The sequence below is a fragment of the Lemur catta genome, chromosome X, assembly GCF_020740605.2.
Source record: "Lemur catta isolate mLemCat1 chromosome X, mLemCat1.pri, whole genome shotgun sequence".
Taxonomy (NCBI): Eukaryota; Metazoa; Chordata; class Mammalia; order Primates; family Lemuridae; genus Lemur; species Lemur catta.
This window is the reverse complement of record NC_059155.1, coordinates 21603613-21625809: the sequence shown is the minus strand read 5'-3', so window position 1 is coordinate 21625809 and position 22197 is coordinate 21603613. Positions and strand designations below refer to the sequence as shown.

Genomic DNA, 22197 nt, shown 5'->3' with positions numbered 1-22197 from the left:
GAAACTATCTTTCTATACAGCTGCTTTTTCTGACAGCTCTTGGTTCCGTGTGGAGCTCAAAGTCCTCCCATATGGCTTTTTATCCTAAGAATTTAGCAGTTGCTTGGTGGGTTTTGCACGTTACTTTTCTATATCAAAATGGATACCAAGAATAGGTTTTTAAAAACTCCATAAATATTTGTAAAGTACCTACTGTGTACCTAGAACTGTGCCTGAGTACTGTAGAGCAGCCGTCCCCAACCTTTTTGACAGCAGGGACCAGTTTCATGGAAGAAAGTTTTTCCATGGAAAGGGATGGAGGAGGGGGAATGTTGGGGGGGGGGTGTTGCCACCTGGCTCCACCTCAGATCATCAGGCCTTGGATTCTCATGGGGAGTGTGCAACCTGGATCCTTTGCATGTGCAGTTTGCAGTCAGGTTTGCACTCCTATGAGGGTCTGACGCACTGCTGCTGATCTGACTGGGGAGCGGCTGTGTGGGTGCAGGAGGGGCTTTGCTCCCTCGCCTGCCGCTTGCCTCCTGCTGTGCCGCCCAGTCCGCAGCCCCGGGGGTTGGGGGGGCGGGTTGGGGACCGCAGCTGTAGAGGGTGCCAGTGAAGGAGGATCTGTCCTGAATTTATAGTCTCATTAGCGTTGGTGCTCTAGTTGTGCCAGTTTTACTTTGTAACTTTATCTTTATCCCAGCTCCACCCATAGCTTTTTAAAAATAGCTGCTTTAGGGTAAGCATAGAAAAGGATGCTTAGAGGCTACGTATTGGTCTTTGTCATAGAGATTAAATTATGCTGATATTTATTTGAATGAATTATAACTGACCATAGAACTTTCTGAAGAAAAACTGTGTGATTCAGAGGCATCATAAAGAAGGTAGTAGATGAAAATCCTTTCCTAACATCATTGCCTAATTATATTCCCTTTGTGACATCATACATTTCAGGCTGCTTCTGTGATTATTGATTCTTTTTTTTTCAGAATATTGTGGGGGTACAAATGTTTAGATTACATATATTGTCCTTGCCCCACCCGTGTCAGAGCTACAAGCATGTCCATCATCCCCCAAATATTGATTCTTATAAGTAGCTTGATGCTTGACTTCTGGTTTTTTTTTTTTTTGGTTTGAGGCTTTTCTGGGTGGGGAAGACCTCATAGAAATATTCTTAGTGTGTACTTCACTGGTAGGAGCCCCTCCCTCCCACAAGTATTTATTGAAGGCCTTTTGTGTCCCAGCCACTATACTAGGTGAAAGGGACAGAGCAATGGATAAGACAGATGAAGTCCTGCTCTCATGGAGCTTACTGTTTTAGTTGGGGAAGACAATACCCCAACAGATAAATAATATAATGTCAGACAGTGATAAACACTGCGAAGAAAATTAAGCAGGTAATGAGAAATGGGAATGAACAGATGATGCGGATGAGGGATGGGCGTTGACCTTTTTTTACATTTTGTGGCCAAAGGGCCTTCCATTGTTGGGTGACATTTGGGCAGAGACCCAAATATTGGAAGGAGGCCAGCCATGTGACCATTTGCGGGAGTAGGAATAAATCTTGTCATTCCCAAACTCTTAGGTTAGTATGCTAGCCTATTTTCCACTCTTTTTTCTCCCAGTTCCAGTCAAGCCTGCCATATGTTATTAGTCTCTGAGAACAGAGACTGTCTTCACATATTGTTATTTTCCACTGCTTACCTAGCATAGGGCCTGGTGCTTGGTTAACACTTGGTAAATTTTTTTGAGGGTATTCATTGGTGGGCACTGGGGATATGATGGTGAACTAGACTAACTTGCTTTTCTTTTTCTTCCTTGAACCTAAAAGGATGTTTTGCAAGAAGTTCTTTTGTGTCTTTCGATTGAGAACTTCAAGATCAGTTCTAAGCAGTACAGATAATTATTATATAAACCAATTTACTAAAATGTCATCCCATATACTAACACTTGTCTCTTAGCTGTACCCTTCAGATATACCTCCCTAGTCGTGGAGGGTAATATGGAAAAATAGGAGGTCCTTGGTGAGGAGAGTTCAGTTTTCACAAAGAACCAGTATCTCTCTTTTTAGAGGCAGTCTGAAAGAGAGAAAGTAAGCACTGAGATTTTTCTGTAGCCTTACCACATTTCATTTAACTGATAACTTTGATTTCAAGGTTCTGTCAAAATTATGCTAACTATAATAGAGACACTTGAAAGGACAGGTTTGTCATTAGTCTCTTAGTCATTGGTTATCATGTGTGATAGGATTATAGATATTCAAATATTTCCCCTGGGAACAGCTTTCTTCCCATATACCCTTGGGTGGATTTTGTCTGTAATCAAGGATTATTTCGCAGCACTGGAGCTGACTTAGGTGACCCTTGGTGCAGGAAGGCTGCTCTTCTTCCCGTAGTTACAAAAGCATTCTGATCATAATTTCATATTAAAGTGATCAGAGATCCCCTTAGATCCAAGAGTGTACTTTATAAGTACTTGTTGGTATCCTGCTGTGCATTGCGAAAGAATTGTGGAGGGCTGCCAAACAGCGCTCAGCAGTAAGCACTTTCCATTAGTTGAGGAGCGTTCAATCTTGTTTCCTTCCCCACTCTCTGACCTTAAAAAAATTAAGTCATTTTGTAGCCTAAAAATCATATTTTTATTAACTTTTACTGCTCCTTTTTATGTGTTCAACGTTCTTAGCTTAAAATCATATTATTATTTTTCTGTTTAAGAGACTTACCAAAAAGCAAGAGTATAAGTAACCAAATGTAGTGAGTGTACCTATTATTAGGAATTGTAAATGAGGAACAGTTAGTCTGACTTAAGCCTATAGGAAAACCCTCACTCTGAGTGGAAAAGAAAGAGTAAATAGGTACTGTATGTATCTATGTCCTGATTTTTAAAAGGACCTTTTTGTTCAACATCATTCTGTATTGATGAGTTTGAGGATAAGAGTCCAGAACTTAATATGATGAAAGTAAACATAAACCTAAAAGTTGGGAAAGATCGCTTTAGGTGCTGTGTTTACTGGAAGAGTGGCTTGTAAATTGGAATCTAACTTTCTTGGCAAAGTTCTGTTACTTCTGTAGCGTTTATATGCTTTTTTTTCGTTTATATGCTTTCAAAGAACTTAAACACTACAGTGTTGAGCAAGGGTGACTTGCCCAAAGTCTTACAGCTAGTAAATTGAACTGCCTGATTTAAATTCTAGCTCCTTCAACTCCAGGAATGGGGGCTCCTAATCACCTCATTATCTTGCCTCTTAGATCATTGGGTTTTTTTTTTTTTTGTTGTTGTTTTTAGGGTTTTTTTATTTCAGCATATTATGGGGGTACAAAAATTTAGGTTACGTATATTGTCCTTGCCACCCCCCACCCCCCAAATCAGAGCTTCAAGTGTGTCCATCCCCTGGACGGTGCGCATTAGTTTTACTTTATCACTAGTATTACATTCTTCCCTCACCCTCAATTTTGTTTGTGGATGTATATTTTTTTCAGCTACACTTTGGGTCAAATAGACTTATTAAATATAAAAACCTAGCCACTTTTTGCAGTGTCTTATGCTTGGAAAATAAGGTCTGAGTTCTAAAACAACCTATAAATGACCTTTTTATAAACAAGATTGAGAGGATATTTGACTTTGAGAAAGTTGATTTTGAGGCATGCCTTTTTATTTTGGAGAATAAACTCTCAGCTCTGTAATTATACATTCTATGATGTAGTCATCTATGGGTTTTTAATGCCATAAAGCCTTTTAAATAAAAATGGTTTGGTTGTTCTAAAATCAAACACAGCAATAGGGCTGGAAATTGCTTGCTAGAGACTTTTTACCAAAGTGTAAGTATTTCAACTGCAGACTTACATTTGCAGTTGAAAAGCATTATTCCTAACTTGAAATTCACGTCAAAATTTATTGAGGAAAAACCTGACATGGGGTTTGAGGGAGTATCCAGAAGACTGATAGGTTCAAGATTTGGAAGAGCAAAAGGACTGGCCTTCCTGTAATTAGATTAAGCTAAATTTCAGGTCCTTGTTACGGGGTGTTTTTACCTTGATATAATCAATCAGTATTTATTGAAAAATCTGATATGTATTTAGCACTCCTAGGAATGATAGGAGATAGAGGAAAAGTAATAGACATGGTCTCCCCCACCATGACACCCATGATAGATGACATTCATATAAAAGGCACACTGCTAGGGACTGTGGTATAGATAAGATCATCTGATCAAGGGAGCATATTGGAATTCAAATGAGTGACAGAAATATTATCAAAAGATAATATCTTGAATCTATCCATATCTATCATTCACTCACAGACTTTGGCCCTTTTTTTATTAGTAACAAATTACATGCTGTATACTATAATTTACCACGACACACCAGTTTGTTGTGAAGTGACAGTTGAAAACTGCTGTTTTGGAACTTACGACAGTAGGGGGGACAGGGTTTATTGGTATAAAGTAACTGAATAATTCAGGATCGTATAAGATATACTGAAATGTGGTGATATGCATTATGACTGTTCCTTGAGGGCTTTTATAGTCAAGGAAAGCCTTGTGGAGAAAATGGCTGCTAAAAAATGGATAGCTTATCAGTTTAGGTTCTTAACTGCAAGCAAGACACAATCTAATCGATTTGAAGCAGAAAAGGAATTTATTAAAAAGATATTAGGACATATGGCATACCCTTTGACCCTGCAATTTCATTCCTAGATATATACCCAACAGACACACATACATTTGTTTACCAATGTGGGCAAGAATGTGTACAGCAGTATTTGTAATAGAACCAAACTGGAAACTATCCAAATGCCCATCAGCGGTAGCGTAGATAAGTAGTGTAGTATTCACCCGATAATAGAAAGCTATACAGCAGCGAGAATGAATAAATTGCAATTGCGCACAACATGGGTGAATCTCACAAAACATAATATTGAGTGAAAGAAGCCAGACACAAAAGAGAGCATTGTGAATGATTCCATTGATATCAACTTGAAAACCTGGTAAAACTAATCCATACTGTTAGAAGTCAGGATGGTGGCTAGCCTTGGGAGGGGAATAGTAAGTGGATGGGGAAACAAGGGAGCTTTGGGAGTATAGTTGACCCTTAAACAACATGGGGGGTTAGGGACATCGACCACCTGCACAGTTGAAAATCCACGTATAACTTTTGATTCCCCAAAAACTTAACTACTAATAATGTGCTGTGACTGGAAGCCTTACCAACAACATAAACAGTTGGCGAACATATATTTTGTATGTTATATGTATTATATACTGTATTCTTACAATACAGTAAGCTAGAGAAAAAATGTTGTTAAGAAAATCATAAGGAGGAGGAGGAAGAGGACGGATTGGTCTTACTTTCTCAGGGGTGGAAGAAAATCTGTGTATAAATGGACTCACACAAACCTGTGTTCAAAGGTCAGCTGTACTTGTAATGTTCTGTTTCTTGATACAGGTGGGTTCAGTTTTGCTTTGAGTTGTAGACTCAATGTTACATGCACTATTCTTTTTTCTATTTTTTTTTTCTTTGAGACAGAGTCTCACTCTGTTGCCCGGGCTAGAGTGCCATGGCATCAGCCTAGCTCACAGCAACCTCAAACTCCTGGGCTCAAGCAATCCTCCTGCTTAAGCCTCCCGAGTAGCTGGGACTAAAGGCATGTGCCACCATGCCTGGCTAATTTTTTCTATATATATTTTTAGTTGTCCATATAATTTCTTTCTATTTTTAGTAGAGACAGGGTCTCGCTCTTGCTCAGGCTGGTCTCGAACTCCTGAGCTCACACGATCCACCCGCCTCAGCCTCCCAGAGTGCCAGGATTACAGGCGTGAGCCACCGTGCCTGGCCATTACATGCACTTTTCACTTAATTTGTTATGCTGTGTACTTTCCTATATGTATGTTACATATCAGTAAAATGTTTGCATTATTAAAAATGTATACTGGGTAACTGGGAATTACTGCCACTCTTGGCTGTGTAGCCCAAAGCCTGATTCAGTACCGCAAGTCCTGCCACCGAACTGTACTACCACTGCCAAGCCTGAAACTGCAGTTTACTCTGCTGGCCTTGTTGTCTGGGTGCTTTAACCTGCTGCAGCTATTCCACCCCGACCCTCCCAACACCCCCCTTCCATTTGCAGATCTCCTATTCAAAGTCTCGGGTGTGTACCTTTGTTAGACAGGGCCTAGCACAAGGCTGGAGCCTGCTCCTCCTTGCTGCAAGGGAGGCTGGGAAAGCAGGTATCCAACATTTTCAACTTTTATGGTAGATGATGACATCTGCCAGAAATTGTAACAAAGAGGGGAGGTTTCAGATTTTGCACCACCAAAAAGAGAGGAAAATCCATCTTGAGGTGAACATTTAGGTCAGTAGAAGAAAGTGGATTTCAAGTGTTAGGAACAACAGAAGCCCGGGGTAGAGGCTTAATAGAGTATAGCATTTGGGTCCAGCAGAAACAAGTTTAACCAGATTAAAGGGTGTGTTCTGGGAAAATGGTTTGAGAAAAGTTGAAGGAATAGGGTGGGACAAGATTAAAGATTACTTTGAAAGTCACGCAGAGGCAGAGGAATTTAAATTAAATATGGGAATTTTGGAGCCAGTAAAAGTTCTTGAATAAGAAAGTATCCTAAAAGGAAATGATATTTAAGACTATTAAGCTGGGAGCATTTCTCGGGGCAGCTAGGAGGTGTCTGTCCTAATTTAGGGGTGGGGTGGTAAATTTGGAGTAGAAATAAAAGGCAAAGGTTGGATTTAAGAGAGAATTTTCAGGAAAAAGGAGGAATTTCTGAAGAGAATGATGTAGAAACTATTTCCAAAACTTCCAAGCCTGAGTGATTGCTCCTGCCTTTCATTTAGAGCTAGAGAGGCTGAGAAGGGAACTTGTTTGGAGGAAGCAGAAAAATGAATTTTAGTTTGGGAATTGTTGAGTTTGAGGTGAGAGATATCTGAGTAAAAGTGATCCCTGTGCAGTTGGAGATAAGGACAGGGAAGTGGAAAGAATCCCTCTTCCTGGGCAGAAAGGCTGCGAAGGGAGTGGAACCAGTGTGCGGGAGCCCTCAGGGCATTTCCTGGTTCTCATTTATGGGCAGCTGGATAGACTATCTTGAATTTTATGTCAAGTGATAAGTTTGAAGGACAACCTGTGTCTTCTCCTTCATAAAATTTCAGTTCTCATACCTCAGAACACATTGATCCTATTACTATTTTACATGATTTTCTTCCTACTGCTCTAATATCTTTGGAAAGAAAATGATTAATGCACATGAGGCTTTTCCTGGTTGTTTTTAATAGTTTTGAATGCCTTGAATACAAGGAGAATAATATGCTAAAGCTAGGGACTTTAAGCAAGACTGAGAGAGACTGCATATAAACAGTAAACCTCCAGTTGATTAGAAAAAGTGTAAGTTGGTATTCTCAGCACCACTGCAGAGTAGCCTTGGATCAGTATGACAGCTCCCTTCTGTATTGTACTTACAAAAGAATGGTCATAAAACCTACTTAGGCCTCACAAGGTCTTTCTGAGCCGTAGCCAATGCATTTAGTCACTGTCAGTAACCACAAGCTTCAGCATAATGTTCGGGCATGCTAAGGCAGCCAGGTCTCCAGAGCATGACGGTAGACTCTTGTGTACGACTTGAAAGCTGTTGCTGAGGCTCGCCTTCTTGGTATTCCTCTTAGGACATTTTTCTGTACAGTCTATAGCATGTCCCTGCCTGTAGATGACATGGGATTGCTCAGATATCATTAAAGGGTATGCAGCTATCTTAACAGGAAACAGCTTATCCTTTGGGTAATATGTGAGACAGTGAAGAAAACCCTTAAATGGTTGCCCAATATTTATGCTGCTGTTGCATATGCTGGCATATTTTCCCCGCTCTGAATTAGTATTTTGAGTCCTTGGGCTCTTCAGTTTTATAGGTAATGTTACTATGTTTAAGTGTAGAAGATTGGACTTGAGTTAGCTGAAATGTCCCAAGGCTTTTCTTTCTGTCTCTGTAAGGTTTCTTTGCCTCAAGAGGTAGCAGGTTGAAAATTTAGGAAGTAACTTTGAGTCTGTGTCAAAAGATTTCATCAGCTTTTCTAATCAATTGAATTTTAAAGTGGAACAAAGTGATAAACTTTGCATTTATAAAAATTAACCTCTTTCTTATGGCTCTAACAGTCTTTTGCAGCTCTGCTTCTTTGATCATGTGATATGCATGCTTCAAAAGAGCTATCCTACATCTTATCACATCAGAATGAAATAGGTAGAAAGACATCTCTGTGTCATAGGTCACGTAGCCTGCAACAGGATTTGAAACAAGACCATAAAACACCAGATCTATCATTATTTTTGCAGAGAATGTTTCACCAGCTGGTTTGAGAGAGGCAGGAATTTAATAGCCCTACCAGGCTTCCCCTTACCTTACTTACCTTGAAAAACAATAGTCCTGGCTGGGTGTGGTGGCTCACAGTTGTAGTTCTAGCTGCTCTGGAGGCTGAGGCAGGAGGATCACCTGAGCGCAGGAGTTAGAGGCTGCAGTGATCTATGATTGTACCACTGCACTCCAGCCTGGGTGACAGAGCAAGACCCTGCCTCGTAAAAAAAAAAAAAAGTCCTAACAGGCAAACTATAATTGCCTAAAACAAAACTTGCAAGCTACAGATAAATGTGGAAATGATTATTAGGAGGCAGAAGGCAAATGTCACCAGTCTGTACCATTACCTAAGGATCCTAGGTCTGGTAACCATTCTTTTGGGAAGAGATAGTGCTAACTTTATTAATAGGATTCCATTAAAAATACAAAGAAGAACAATCACCAGGATACCATATATGTTAAAAATACTTTGTTTCATTTTAGAGCTGGTTGAACTTCAGTGTTGGATAGAGTTTGTTTTTATTTTTTTATATATACTTTTGTAGTATAATTTTAAAATCTTATCTTTTTTTTTTTAACTAAATCCAGGAGTTGTCCGGTGTCATGCATTGGAACTTAATTTGACAGATTCAGGAAAAGCCACTTGCCTTTATGCAAAATGGCATATGAATTTCACAATACAGTATGAAACTACAAACAAAACTTCTGTAAGTAAATTTTTAAATTTTTCTTTTATTTTTATAGTAGGAATTTAATTCTCTTTTTATCCTTTAGATACATGTATACAAATAAAATTTCATGTTAACTGACTTAACACTTAAACTGTGTGGTTTTTATTTTAAACATACACACTTGAAGGAATTCTGTTTAGTGCTGGAGTGAATATTTCTTCTGATTCATTGATTCTTCAGAGTTTTCCTTTTTCTTTTCTTTTCTTTTCTTTTTTTTTTTTTTTTTTTGAGACAGAGTCTCACTCTGTTGCCCGGGCTAGAGTGAGTGCCGTGGCGTCAGCCTAGCTCACAGCAACCTCAAACACCTGGGCTCAAGCAATCCTCCTGCCTCAGCCTCCCAAGTAGCTGGGACTACAGGCATGTGCTACCATGCCTGGCTAATTTTTTCTATGTATTTTTCGTTGTCCATATAATTTCTTTCCATTTTTTTTTTTAGTAGAGTCAGGGTCTCGCTCTCGCTCAGGCTGGCCTCGAACTCCTGAGCTCAAACGATTCGCCCGCCTCAGCCTCCCAGAGTGCTAGGATTATAGACGTGAGCCACCATGCCTGGCCTGGAGTTTTTCTTGAAGTTGGTTAAGGGCAAATGAACTCAAGACTATATGGTGTGCAGGTGTAACTACTTCTGTAATATGTTTAAAATGTACTAACACCAAATCTTGCCCTTTTTAAAATGGCTTGCTATTATTAATAAAATCTGTCTGGGCATGGTGGCTTATACCTGTAATCCCAGCACTTGGGAGGCCAAGGCAGGAGGATTGCTTGAGGCCAGGAGTTCAAGACCAGCCTGGGTAAAGTAGCAAGACCCTGTCTCTATAAAAAATTAAAAATAAATTAGCCAGGTCATGGTGGTGCATACCTGTAGGCCTAGCTAATTGGGAGGCTAAGGCAGGAGGATCACTTCAGCCCAGGAATTCAAGGTTACAGTGGCTATGATTGCACTGCTGCACTCCAGCCTGGGCGACAGAGCAAGACCCTGTCTTTAAAAAAATAAACAAATAAATAAAATCTCCCTTCTTTGGGGTTTTCATTAAGGTCCTACCTACTTACAACCTATTTTTTTATTTCAGCATATTATGGGGGTACAGAAGTTTAGGTTATGTATATTGCCCTTGCCCCCACCCACAACTTAATTTTTTTAAAAAAAATAAGTTTAAGAACAGCAGTTTAGGTCAGTTTTCCTTTTCTTTTTAGACATACATGAATTTGTCCAGAGAACTGGTATGTAGCTGAAAAATCTGAGACTGGTTTACACAGCAAACCAGACAAAGGGCAACCTGGCCATGGGAAATGTGTGGTTTGGGCTGAAGTGGCACACCGTACATAAATGCTTGGTGCTCCTTGCTGCCTGCTTGTTCTTCACCCCTAAACTTCTATTTCTTTTAGAAAACTGTAACCATTTCAGACCTTGGCCCTGTGACATATAATGGAAGCATGTGCGGGGATGATCAGAACGGTCCTAAAATAGCAGTTCAGTTTGGATCTGGTATTTCCTGGATGGTGAATTTTACCACGGTGTCATCGTCATCTTCTTATTCAATTGACAGCATCTCATTTTCCTACAATACTAGTAATAGAGCAACATTTCCTGATGCCGAAGATAAAGGTAACCTTAAGAATTGCATTTGTGTTATGCTGTCTTGCTTTTTATTAATAATAAAAATGTAAATAATTTAAAAAATCATTATGAATGTCTGTTTTCCTAACTAAAATGGAAACTTCATGTCTTTATAACCCCCTTACCCAACCCCATGCATTGCACATTCGACCCTATTTGATTCAGTGATGGTGTTTGCTCTTTTTGCTTGAGTGCTTGACTCTGTACCAGGTATTACCCTAATCTGGTAAGTGAGTGAGCTTGATATTTGAAGCAAAGTCTGTTGAGCTATAGAATTCATACACTATTAAATAAATATTATTTATTAAATATTAAATAAATTATTTATTATATAAGTAACTATTTTATTTAGAAGTGGGTACTAAACATATTGAGTGAATGAGAAAATACTTTACTAATAGCTATTTTAAATGTGTTCAAGTTTAGTAACATGAGATTAGGAGACATGCCTCATTCAAATCTTTTTACCATTTAGATAGGATTTTAACTGAAAAGTAAATGACGATTAATTAAAGGTACAGTAGTCCCTGCTTCTATAGGGGGGTATATCATTTCAAGGTCCCCAATAGATGTCTGCAAGCTCGGATAGTACCAAACTCTATACAGTATATACTGTGCTTTTAAGTCTTATAACTGAGACGGCTACTAAGTGACTAATAGGTAGTATAGACAGCATAGATATGCTGGACAAAGGAATGATTCACGCCCTGGGTGGGATGGAGTAGATGGGGAGAGATTTCATCACGCTACTCAGAATGGCATGCAATTTAAAACTTTATGAATTGTTTATTTCTGGAATTTTCCATTGAATATTTTCAGACCTTGGTTGACCACGAGTAGCTGAAACTGGGGAAAGTGAAACCGCAGATAAAGGGGGGGGGACTACTGTAAAATGGCTAAAGTCAACATTTGCTGCTATTTTGAGACAATTTTAGGTCAAAATGAACTTGGCAAAGCATTAGCAATTAGATCATTCTTGTAATTCCCCAAAACTGAAATGTGTTTTAAAAGCATAGATAGTGGAGATTTTAATTTTGTTAGGGTTATAATTCTCTCCTTTCTTCCTCCTCCATTGAGATTGGGGTAACATGGTGTTTGTAGTATTAATAGCTTAGCTGTTCTCACAGATAGCATTTCATTCTGACCCCAGAAACACAGGTAGATGGGCTTTAGTTGCCTAGACCTGGGGATTAATAACTCATTTGGACTTACGGATATGAAAAGATCATATTTTAAAGATCCAGAAGTGAGTGAGTTCATGTAAAACTTGGGAAGTATTGCAGACTGAGACTTGGAAATCAAATCCTAGTTTTCTTTTTACTAATCCCTTAGTTTGAGAGGATAACTAAAGCAAGTGGTTATTGGCTGTTTTATGTATTTATCCTTGTGCCCTGCATTGTCTTTCAGAACTAGTGTAAGATTTGCCCCTCACTTTCTTTTTTTTCTTTTTCTTTTTTCTTTTTTCCAACGCACATAGTTCAGAACTGCCCCTCACTTTCAAGGAGCTTAAAAACTAGCTGGAGCAACAAAGCTAAATTGTGTTCCCAAGTATTATGGAAAAATTGGAAAACCTTGAGCTCAGTCCAACTTTGTTGTTGTTGTTGTTGTTTGTGTTTTTGATTGAGGGAGTAGAAGGTTCATATAAGTCTTTTCTGACAATGTGAAGAATGTTCCAGACCCTCTCTCTCAGAAAAAGCAAACTGTAAACTTTGCATATGATACATAGTCCCTGAGCCCATCTGTGGATCCCTGTGGTTAAGAGTGTCTGATTTAAAAATGTTCCCACAGGTGGTCCTGATTAGTAGCAGAAAGGAGAGGTCGGTGTGTGTTGGAGGAGTGAGAAGATGTGGTAGAGAAGTAGGACCTGAGCTGAAACTCTGGCTAATGGTAGAACTTGAGTAAGCAGAGGATTTTGAGCAGGATGTTTCCAGCAGGGGGAAGCATAGTGTACGCAGCTGTCTGATTAAAACAGAGGCTGTGTGTGTAGCAGAAGGAAAATAAAGTTGGTTAAGTGCAGTGGGCCTAAATTATAGGGGGCCTTGGAAGCCAAGGAAAGGCATTTAGCTTGATGGCGTAGGCACTGGGGAACCGTCTTAGGTTTTTTAAGCAGGAGAATGACACAACAAAAGCAGAGACAGTAGTTTATAAAGAATATTCTGCAGGATTAATTTAGAAGTGAGGAGACTGCAGGCAGAGATGCCAGCTTCAGAGGCTGTTATAGTAATCGAGGGCTGATGTAATAAATGCCTGGACCAACGGGGCAGCAGTAACAGGAGGAAGGGTTTAATCTGACATCTTTGGGTAGAAAAACTGTGGACTCTAAAATGTTAACACTTCTCTCACCCCCAGTTTATTTTAAAGAAGGAAGGATTACTTTTTTAATACTAGCTTTTATGTAATAAGATATTTGAAAGTATTTGAAATTTAAAATGGCTTCCTTAAATGGAGTGTTGATAATTGTTTTTGAAATAATTCAGTGTTTCAAGATACTAATTTATTTTTAGGCATCTGATAATTGAAGTAACTCTGAAGCTGCTATTTTCTTTTTAAAACCATTTTTATGATTAAAATACAGAAAATATAGAAAATAATATAACAGATCCACATGTATCCATTACCCAGACTTAACAAATGCCATTTTTTATATTTGATTCATCTTTTGCTTTGTTTAAAGAAATAAAATCTTGCAGACACACTTGAGGTTTCCTTTGGCCTCACTCTCCAGACCCATTTTCGTCCGTGCCTGCTGAGAGCCAACCACTCTCATAAATTTTGGGTGTAGCCTTCCTGTCCATGTGTTTTTCTTTTACTACATAAGTACATGTTCATAAACAATACATAGTTTAAAAACGCATATAGTTTCATAATATAACTCCAATATGTCTGCAACTTGTTTTTTTACTCATTTGTTTTTAAGGTCTATCTATATACAGCCAGTTTACGTATCTATTTGTTATTGTTAACGGTGAGAAGTGGTTTTGGGAAAAATGTTCTAGTTCATTGGTTTAAATTAATTCCTTTGGCCATTAGGGGGTGCCAAGGCAGTATTAAGTGGCTGCTTGCTACATGATGGAGAAATATAGAAGACGGCCTATGTTAAGGACCTTGAATACCTTCCTATCTTGCTGCTTCTCCAAAAAAAACTAAACCATTTTGGTAGATAAGATTAATCATAGTCTTTTGAAGTTTTACTATAGGCATGCTAATGAAAACTCTGTACAGAAAATGGAATAGTCTTTAAATTCCACCCAGGAAGAGGTTCTATAAGCTCATTAGAGTTAATATAAGTTGTTTTGGGATATTAGCACAAAAATAAGGATTTATAATAAAATCTGTGATTAATCTGTCTCTCCTGCTTCCTTACATATAGTCACTAAGTCCTGTCGATTTTACCTTAGATAGGTGTTCTCAATTTGGCTTATTTGCTTTCTTCTTACTGTCCCTCACTATCTTAGTTTAGGTAACCCTCCTTCACCGTTCACCTTAACCAGGCCATCAGCCTTCTAACTGGTTTCCCTCTCAAGTGGATTCCCTGAAAAGTTTTCTGTGCCTATCCCCTACAAATTTGCTATCGTCCTTAAAATAAATTATATGTGTGTTATTTCCTGCTTTAAAAACTAAAGCTAGCCCTCTACTGCTAACAACAAAAAAGCCCACACTGCCCTTAGTTAGAAGATGCTTCAAAGTGTGACCATTTGCAACTTGTCTTTCCTTCTTAATTCCCGTTATTTCTTCCCCCTTACTCCTTATGTTTCAGTCACAGTGCATTTGTCATTCCCTTGAGCATGCCATACCTTTTGTCACTTCGGGCAGGGGGTAGGGCAGGCAGAGAGAAGGAGAAAGAAGCCTATATAAATATATTTATATTATCACTTTTCTCCTACCTTCTTGGGAACAGCCATTGTTAATCTCATTTTGCAGGAATTGTTCCTGTTTATGAACCTCTGGCAATCAAAATTCCATTGAATGTCATCTTTAGATGCAATAGTTTATTAACTTTAGAAAACAACAATGTCCTCCAGCGCTATTGGGATGTTCATGTACAAGCTTTTGTCCAAAATGGCACAGTGAGCACAGAAGGTGAGTACTTAAAGTATATATTTCTATACTTGGATCCTAATTTAAGATTAGAGTATACCAGGTAGCTTTCTTTAAAATCATTATCTGAAAGCATTCATATATTATGTAAATTATGTATATTAAGGCTTATTCATAGCTTCCACTAGGCTGTAAAGTTTTTGTAAATAATAGCAATTCTTATTCTTGTGGAACTTTCAATTTAAAGTTATGATGTACATGTTGTGGAATGGTCTTTTAAAAGGTTCTACACATAATGTTTTCAGCTGATAAAACCTCATCTTTGTTTGAACAGGTCCTCAAATAGCTTGATCATCAGCTCTTTAGCAGTTCCAAGACCAAAGCTTAGATATTAGATTTTTGTGTTCTAATGTTGAATTTTGTTTTTTTTTTCGTAGTCCGTTTTCTATTTTTATTTTTTTCCATTTATTTTTTTATTTGTGTATATTCATGGGGTACAAATGCAGTTTTGCTACATTGATATATTGCTTTGTACTGAAGTCAGGGCCTTCAGTGCATCCATCACTGGAGCAACACACATTGTACTCACCAAACAACCTCCCATCATCCACCCCCTGCCCCACTACTCAAGTCTCCATTGTTCATCATTCCACGCTCTGCTTCCATGTGAATCTTGAATTTTGTAAGTCGATTGTGTAACTTTTATATGCCTTTATGGAAACATAATAATTTCTCATTCACCAGTTCTGTCAAACAACTAACACTTCCTAAGAAGAGGTTGAAATGCCTGTGATTTGCTGTATGAGTAAAGCAAATAAAAGGTTAATTTGACTTGATCATTACACATTCTGTGCATGTAACAAAATATCACGTGTACCCCATAAATATGTACAAATATTATGTGTCAATAAAAAATTCTAAAAGTAAGGTTTATTTGTATTTAAATCCTTCAATGATTTCTAAAATTTTCTCTAATAAACAGTATCCTTCCTTATAGTGGTTGTATGTGAGAATGAAGAAGGCAAGCTAGGTAGGGATGAAACGTTTTCAGACTTAAAATCTCTGAATTTTGGCCGGGTGCGGTGGCTCATGCCTGTAATCCTAGCACTCTGGGAGGCCGAGGCGGGTGGATCGCTCGAGGTCAGGAGTTCGAGACCAGCCTGAGCAAGAGCGAGACCCCCATCTCTACTAAAAATAGAAAGAAATTATCTGGCCAACTAAAATATATATAGAAAAAATTAGCCGGGCATGGTGGCGCATGCCTGTAGTCCCAGCTACTCGGGAGGCTGAGGCAGTAGGATCGCTTGAGCCCAGGAGTTTGAGGTTGCTGTGAGCTAGGCTGATGCCACGGCACTCTCTAGCCCGGGCAACAGAGTGAGACGCTGTCTCAAAAAAAAAAAAAAAAAATCTCTGAATTTTATGTCAGGGGCAGGTGAAGTTCTTTGGTAATGAAAGGATTTAAGGTTCTGAAAAAGATGAATGTGCGGCCATGTGTGAGAAGATAAAGCATTTGGGTATGTCCCAAGTTTGTCTGCTGTGTCATAACTTGTAGAGATTGTATATGAAGCAGCTGTTTGAGAACCTCTGCCTCATTTAGTTTAAAATATACTAAGAAGATAATCCCTTCCCCTAATATAACCCTCTTGGACTTCTATTGTGAGAAATAGTTTGCTCCTCCATAGCCTTATGAATTAAGAAAAAGTCACTTTAGTTTCTTTTGTCCTTTCTGGTTTATTTTAGAGCATCTGTGTGACGCAGACAAAACTTCAACAACAGTAACACCCATCATTCACACCACTGTTCCATCTCCTACCACAAAACCCACTCCAGTGGAAAAACCAGAGATTGGAAAATATAAGGTTAACAATACCAATGGCACTTGTCTACTGGCTACCATGAGGCTGCAGCTGAACATCACTCAGGATAAGGTATAGGTGCCTATTTTTATCCCTACATCCTTTTTGTATTTCCTTGCAATTACTATGTATCCTAACCTTCAGCCCAAGGATAGCGTTACTAGAATGATTCAGTTTTAAATGGAGATTTGATGTTGACTTGTTGAGCTTTGATTAGTTAGGAGTTACTATTAATATAATCATGAAGAATTAATGTCACTTTCAAGGTGTCGTCTTAGCCAGCAGAAAACCTAGCAGTTTAAATGACTCTTTGAGGTGTAGATTCTATTTCAACTGTACAAACAGTTGATCTTTATTTTAGTCAGTTTAAAATATAACTTCATACTTTGATCTGAAATACATTGTATGTTGGTGTACAGAAACAGTGCAACTATCTGTTTCTCTAGCTCTTTGATGACTCGGATTGTCTAGATGTGCTCAAGTATATGATGGCACTTCTAGTTGCAATGTGCCACTGAGACCACAGAGGGAGTGCCAATAAACAAATCCCGTTTCCAAAATCCTGTGACTTAAACAAGCTAGACAGATGTCTCTTGTGCTCTATAAAAATGTGTGTTTTCATTTGGCTCACTGCCGAGGAAGCTTCCCTCTTTTTTTTTTTTTTTTAAGTCATCTGAGTCATAGCTTGAGGGCCCATGCCAACTTTGTTTGAAAGTAAAACGCCATGAATTTAAGTATCCAGACAAAGGATTTTCTGTTCTACACTGAAGTTGGTCCTTACTAGAGTATAAGGCTTTTGCTGTAAACTTTGATAGCTAACCTGTACCTTTCTTTCCTCTTCTCCTGAAGGTTGCTTCGGTTTTTAACATTAAGCCCAATTCAACTGATTTCACAGGCAGTTGCCATCCTGACACTGCTCTACTTAGGCTGAATAGCAGCACCATTAGGTATCTTGAGTTTGTCTTTGCCGTGGTGAGTAACGTATTTTTCTAAAGTTAGGTTCATTCTCTTAGAAACACATCTGCAAGTCTAAATAGTTGTGTGTATGTGGGATTAGGGGAGGAGGGTATTTAACTTAATTTTCCATTTCAACACTACTCAATTATAAATTGTAGTCTATTGATCCCTGTTCATCCCTCAGAGTCTGCACAGTGGTCTGTGGACAGGGCTCTTGTATTAATGTTCAGTAAGAGTGACCATTCTGCCATTATATAAACTCTAGGGTAGCAGCAAGAATTAACTCACATCAGAAAAACTTATCTATGTAATCACTCTATCCACATATAAGTAATTTCCATGATAATCTTTTTCTCTATTATTGGTTAGACAGTGTTCATGTTTCTCTATGATAATATTTTAAACCTTTTGGAGGCTATACTATTTGTAATAGTGTCAGCAATAAAAACAGCTAACATTTGTTGAATACTTTGTACAAGGCTCTGTGTAAGTACATGCATTAATTCATTAAATCAGGATAGTTTATAATGGCAGCATTCAGATTTTTGTGGTTGTTCATGCTTTTGTATCAAGAGCTGAAAGCTAAACAGAAAGTTGTAGGTTAGGCATGCCTGTTTTGCTTCTTTCTAGCATAAATTAGTCATTGAGAACCTTTATTTCCACCTTGTCAGATACAATTATTATTCCCGTAATTTTTTATGGGGGGGTATGTGTGTCCATGTTGTGGCAAGTGGGAATGGTGGAATAGGGGATAGTTATAGGTGAGAGAAAGTGTTGATCCACCAACAGTTCTTAAACTAAGAGCTATCATATAATTGGACAAAAACCAGTTTTACTTTTAAATCACATTATTTAGGGATGGGGAAATAGTCTCAACATCTTATATATAAAAAGTAGGTATGCTGTTATTTCATATCTGAAGTTGGTATCTTGAATCTAAAGCCTTTTTTCTCTATAGAAAATATGTTGAATACTTGAGGATTATGTTAGGCAATTACATTTTAGAAAGGTTTACAAAGATCTTCCTTTTTCCAGCATTGAAATAATTCCTCTGTTATAGTATATACATGACCAGCAAATTAGTATTAAAAATGTCTAATTAAGCTTGTCCTCTTCAATATGGGAAGAACAGGTCTCCCCAGGCACATTCTCTTTTAAAGTTATCTCATAGGGGTTATGGTCAATAAGAATGAGGAAAGTAGTATTTTAGGTTCATTCCCTTTTGAGTGATTGAGTTTGATCTTTCCAGCCATGGTAGGCTTCTAAAAGGAACATGGTTTCTTCTGACTCTCATGGGGAAATGTTTAATATTTAATAATTACAATATTTAATTTGCCTGGCAGACTATTTTAAAATGTAATCCAAAATAGTGACATTTTAACCATGCTACAGGCGCTTTGAAAAATCAAGAGACACCTGCAATGTCACCAGAGTTCACTGGGGCCCATGTCATCTTCAACACTTTCATGATAGTTGCTCCTTTGGAAAATTTATAGAATTTTGAGTATGTTATATGCAGGCTGCTATGGGTGGAATACAAAGAAGAAAGCCTGTATTCTTAAGGTGCTCATAGTTTAGTGGTAAAGAGGGAAATACACAAATAATTACCATTTTTGTGGAAGGCCTGAATGCCATGCCAAGGCTTTTGAACTTGATTCTGTGGGCAGTAGAGTACTATGGAAGGTGCATACAAAATGGCATGAGTTCCAGACCAGAGGTTATACAGAGTGCTGTGGGAGAATAGAGGGGGAGAGGTTAATTCTGGCTGGAGGAGAGTTAGGAAGGTTGAATGGAAGAGATGGCGTTTGAGCTGGGCCTTCAAGGATGGGTCAGATTTGTACATAGGGAGATAAGGGGAGTAAGTGGAAAAGTACAGGTTATGCCTGGATAAAGAAGCATAATCAAGACCAGCTGGGGAGAATGAGGCATGTGACATGTTTAGTGAAAGTATGGAAAAGTAGTTGGGACAAATTGTGGAGAGCCTCGAATGCCAAGCTGAGACATAGCCTAAGCAGAGGAGAGACTCCGTGAGGTCTGCAGGTCCTCCGTTCTGCTTCTTCCTGGCATGTCTCTGGTCTGTCCCCTAGCTTCCCCACCCCACTGCCTTTGCTCTGGGTCCAACGTGCATTACCTCTTGCCTGAACTGTTCAAACAGCCGCCTACCTGCTTGCTCCTGTTCCTTGCCTCCCCCAGTGTTCTTCTGCATCAGCTTAATCCTCCTAAAGCACATCTCTTCCTGAGAAACCTTTAGTGGTTCTGTTTTGCCAGCAAGGTAACATCTAAACTCCCTGGCCAGGTAGTTCGAGCCCCCCTTCCCTCACGCAGTGTAAACCTACATTTCTAGGCTTTGTTTCCTTCACTCCTTCTTCATAAACCTTATGCTTCCCTCACTCTGTCCACTGTGCACACCTTGTGAGGCAGGAGGGCATAGTAGTAATCAGTACACAAACTCTGCAGTCAGACTTCTTGGGCTTAAATCCCAGCTGGCTGACTGCTAACCATATAGCCTTGGGGGAAGTTACTTAACATCTCTGTGCTTGATTGCTCCATCCCCAAATGTGAATAATAATAGCATCTATTGCTTTGGGCTATTGTAATTATTCAGGGAAGCCACATATGTAAAGTTTTAAGAACAGTGCTTGGCACTTAGTAAGTCCTCAAATGCTAGTGTAAAAACTTATGATTATGCTTGTTTTCTGACTTCCTTTACTCAATGCTGTTGCCCTCTCGGACACCCCTTTTCTGCTTGTTTCCTAACCAAATCCCAATTCAAATGCCCTGTCCATAAGCTGGCGTTACGTTTGCTCTTCCCCTAATTGGAAGTAATTTATCTTCTATTTTCATAACTTCTCACTTTCTTTTTTGTAATATGGTTATTTATTTATGTATTTATCTTAGCTTCCCTGGCAGATTGCAAACAGGGTGAGGGCGGGATCCAAGTCTGGTTCATTTTGCTAGCTCGCCGGAACACTAGAGCTCAAGTAACTAGAATGACTGGCTGATCAGAAGAATGTTTCAGAAAGATAATAGCAGTGAAAAGGAAAGATTAGAGCTGGAGGGGCCAAAAGTCAAGGAGCCCAGTTAAGAGGCTATTGTGATCCAGGCTACAGGTGATGAGGGCTCAGCAAGTGACAGGAGGAATAAAATTGAGGGCATGAATCATCGAGTATCCAAGAACCACACGACTACACCCGTGGGCCAAAAGTCGGAAATGAAACACAGAGCAAAAGGGTTTCCGTCACATTTTGAGTTCTTTTTTACTTAGTTGTAGTTTATTCTATTGCATGGTTTCTTCTGTGTAATAGTATTAGATTGCTTTTCTTCTATAGATGTTACCTTTAGCTGTAGACAATTGTGATAATGTTGATTAACTGGAAGCTCTTTTTCAAACAGAAAAATGAAAACCGATTCTTTCTGAAGGAAGTGAATGTCAGCATGTATTTGGTTAATGGCTCTGGTAAGTGAAGCACTGGCCTGGGGAAAAGAGTGTGGGTTACACTGAAGGAATAGAAACCATATGGTCTTGTTACCAAATAGTGCCTTATTTAATAGAACAGAAGATGCTATATAAAAAGTATACCTTGACCACACTTAAAATCAGTAACTTAGAACTGTGGTACTCTGTCTTTTGTAGTATCCCATCTTTTCAAAGTATAATGGATAATAGTTAAAGATGTGACTGATTTTTAGACTATAGAAACATCTATAGAAAGATACGGGAACTTAGTGATGGTGAGAATTGCTTTTTGTGGATAGACCCTGTCCTCCAAGCTCCCATACTTCACTGCAAAATCCTGAGGACTGTCCCATTTTTGATGTTTTTTTTTTTTTTTTGAGACAGAGTGTCACTTTGTTGCCTGGGCTAGAGTGAGTGCCGTGGCGTCAGCCTAGCTCACAGCAACCTCAAACTCCTGGGCTTAAGCGATCCTACTGCCTCAGCCTCCCCAGTAGCTGGGACTACAGGCATGCGCCACCATGCCTGGCTAATTTTTTTTTCTGTATATATATTTTAGTTGGCCAGATAATTTCTTGCTATTTTTAGTAGAGACGGGGTCTCGCTCTTGCTCAGGCTGGTCTCGAACTCCTGACCTCGAGCAATCCACCCGCCTCGGCCTCCCAGATTGCTAGGATTACAGGCGTGAGCCACCACACCTGGCCCCATTTTTGATGTTGATAAAAAGTTACTAACTTGTTTCTTTTCTTTAAAGTTTTCAGCATTGCAAATGATAATCTCAGCTACTGGGATGCCCCCCTGGGAAGTTCTTACATGTGCAACAAAGAGCAGACTATTTCAGTGTCTGGAGCATTTCAGATAAATACCTTTGATCTAAGAGTTCAGCCTTTTAATGTGACAGAAGGAAACTATTCTACAGGTAAGAGTCAAGCAAACTTTATTGAAAATTTATGTTCTTATGTTGACTGATAGGTGGCTTTTCCTTTGAGTCACGGAAATTTAAACATTGAAATAGAGAAATCTGAATTCACCTCTCGACTCTGTTGTAGAGTCCTGATAGCCTTGAGCCAGTTGTGTGGCTTTATATTTGTCTCATCATTTTGCTCAAACTAGATGTTTTTGTGATCTGAAAACCATTTGCAACCAAGTTCTTAAAGCCAAAAACTGATGTAAGCTGTGAGCTTTACTTAAGATACAGATGTTATCCTTAAGTTTTAGTTTGT

General features: G+C 38.9%; 1 protein-coding gene across 2 annotated transcripts in view; it reads left to right on the top strand.

Moving 5' to 3' along the window:
- LAMP2 (lysosomal associated membrane protein 2) overlaps nucleotides 1–22197 on the top strand; it is a 34870-nt gene that overhangs the window by 2714 nt on the left and 9959 nt on the right. For both annotated transcript variants that reach the window (XM_045538758.1, XM_045538759.1), the window contains exons 2-8: nucleotides 8912–9030; nucleotides 10438–10657; nucleotides 14591–14749; nucleotides 16448–16635; nucleotides 17413–17535; nucleotides 20914–20977; nucleotides 21729–21893. In XM_045538758.1, coding sequence (XP_045394714.1) covers nucleotides 8912–9030; nucleotides 10438–10657; nucleotides 14591–14749; nucleotides 16448–16635; nucleotides 17413–17535; nucleotides 20914–20977; nucleotides 21729–21893 — 1038 coding nt within the window. The remainder of the gene's footprint in view (nucleotides 1–8911; nucleotides 9031–10437; nucleotides 10658–14590; nucleotides 14750–16447; nucleotides 16636–17412; nucleotides 17536–20913; nucleotides 20978–21728; nucleotides 21894–22197) is intronic.